Source organism: Varanus komodoensis, unplaced genomic scaffold (genome assembly GCF_004798865.1).
Source record: "Varanus komodoensis strain SLA01 unplaced genomic scaffold, ASM479886v1 scaffold110, whole genome shotgun sequence".
In the NCBI taxonomy this organism is placed as follows: Eukaryota; Metazoa; Chordata; class Lepidosauria; order Squamata; family Varanidae; genus Varanus; species Varanus komodoensis.
The window spans coordinates 181,339-182,975 of NW_025335318.1; the positions used below are offsets into that span (position 1 = coordinate 181,339).

At 43.7% G+C, this 1,637-nt stretch overlaps 1 protein-coding gene across 2 annotated transcripts in view; it reads right to left on the reverse strand.

The window, feature by feature from the left end:
- Window positions 1-605: 605 nt before the first annotated feature.
- The window catches only part of LOC123018561 (lectin-like), a 4,352-nt gene continuing 3,320 nt past the window's right edge, over window positions 606-1,637 (reverse strand). The window contains exon 4 of one of the 2 annotated variants that reach the window (XM_044420768.1): window positions 606-1,472. In XM_044420768.1, the coding sequence (XP_044276703.1) occupies window positions 1,442-1,472 (31 nt within the window). In that variant the 3' untranslated portion in view covers window positions 606-1,441. Of the gene's footprint in view, window positions 1,488-1,637 lie in introns of both variants that reach the window. The other variant, XM_044420767.1, reaches the window with a different exon arrangement.

The following is a 1,637-nucleotide window of genomic DNA, read 5'->3' on the forward strand; positions in this document are numbered from 1 at the left end:
GAAGGGCCCTAAGAAAAAGCAGCTTGCTCGGTGAGGGCATCAGGGAAAGAATTACTCCAACCTGATCCTTCAGGCCAAACTAAATGTGATGCTAAATGCTCATGTGGCATTGGCTCCTCGACCATGTTCACCACTGATAGCTACCTTGAGCGGGGATTTCCACTGATTGTACTGCATGTGAGGAGAGAGGTCCTCCTTTCCTCCCCACCACAGTTGCTGTGACCCCCCCCCCCACCAAATTGTGTATATTTTTTAAAAATGTACTATTAGGCGACCCCATGGAGTAACCTGACTAGCTTGGCCCTTTGTTTGTGGCTTTGAGAGAGAGAAAGGGAGAGATTATCAACTATGGGTAACTTTTCATTTAACACGGCAATCATTATTTTATTAATATATTTTTCAGCAAGAAGATCTAATGAACTGAATGAAACCTACTTCTGAGTAATTATATGAGTTCCTGTTGACATTTTTAAGCTGGAATGAAGTCTATTAGGGCTAGGGTAGGGTGTGTTTATGGTAGTCTTTTTTTCTCCAAAGAAGTGGGGAGGATGATACTTTATCCAATTTTTCTGCAGAGAAAGTATCACCCAGTGGCCAGAGTACACTTTAAGGATTGCATTTAAAGGCTTTTGTTCAAGACCCCTTTGTTAGAGTTTTCCTGCTTAGAATCAGGCGAATCACGCATTTCCCCTACTATCAAATACTTCTTTACAAGATGGGAGGAAGTAGTGATCTGCCTTATAAGGTTGTTGTGAGGCCAAACTCAAGATAGTGACATGCCGTATTCATGATAAATAGTAATAGTGTTTGTGCAATGGGTATTGCATTTTTGTTCTTCTCAGGAACATCGCAGAACAGTTTTGAAGGCATCTATAATGCTGTAAGTTAATCTATTCTTGGGCTTCTCTGCATGAGGCTTTGAACTTTCTGCTTTGGATTTCCAGGAGTAAGATAGGTGCTTTCACATGTGATTATTTTTTCTGGTTCTCACCGCCCCGCTCCCTGTGCCCTCCTTTCTTTCTCTTTCTAAATGTTCCATTACACAAGCACAAGGTGGCACTGCAGGAGGATGGAACTGCAAAAACACAGGAGCTTTTCAGTCTGCGATTTTCAGAAGATAGCAGACATTCCTCACTTTAAAGAAAGCTGTGGAAATGCTTGCAAAAAGAGGGAGAGGCCCTGGAAGATGAAGACCGCGTGTGCAGCACCTGCAAACTACTGTGAGGAGAAGCTGGGCACATATACTATGCGGTTCATGTAGAGGAGCCCCTGTCACAGAGAGCCGGTGTTTTGGCCTGAAAAAGCACCAGCAAAGGGAGCAGTCCCTCCAGCAATGCACAGAGAAGCACAGTTGCAAGCTAAAGTGGAAGAAGCAAGATTACAATGTATTTTCTAAAGCAGCCAGTAAAGTCTTCTCTTGTTTCATGCCAGTGCTTTCCCATCAGTTGCAGGAACAGGAGCAGGAAGATTTTTCGGATGAAGACACCCTATAAGTTTGCGGGGGGAACAGCAGAATTTAGTTTTCAGAGTAGCAGCTCATCATCAGTAGCTATAAGAGCCTTGTGCAGTTCAGTCCCGGTGCAAATTGGATGAGAAGCAACACCCTCCCCACCTCTTCCTGTGCTAAGTTAAGCAAA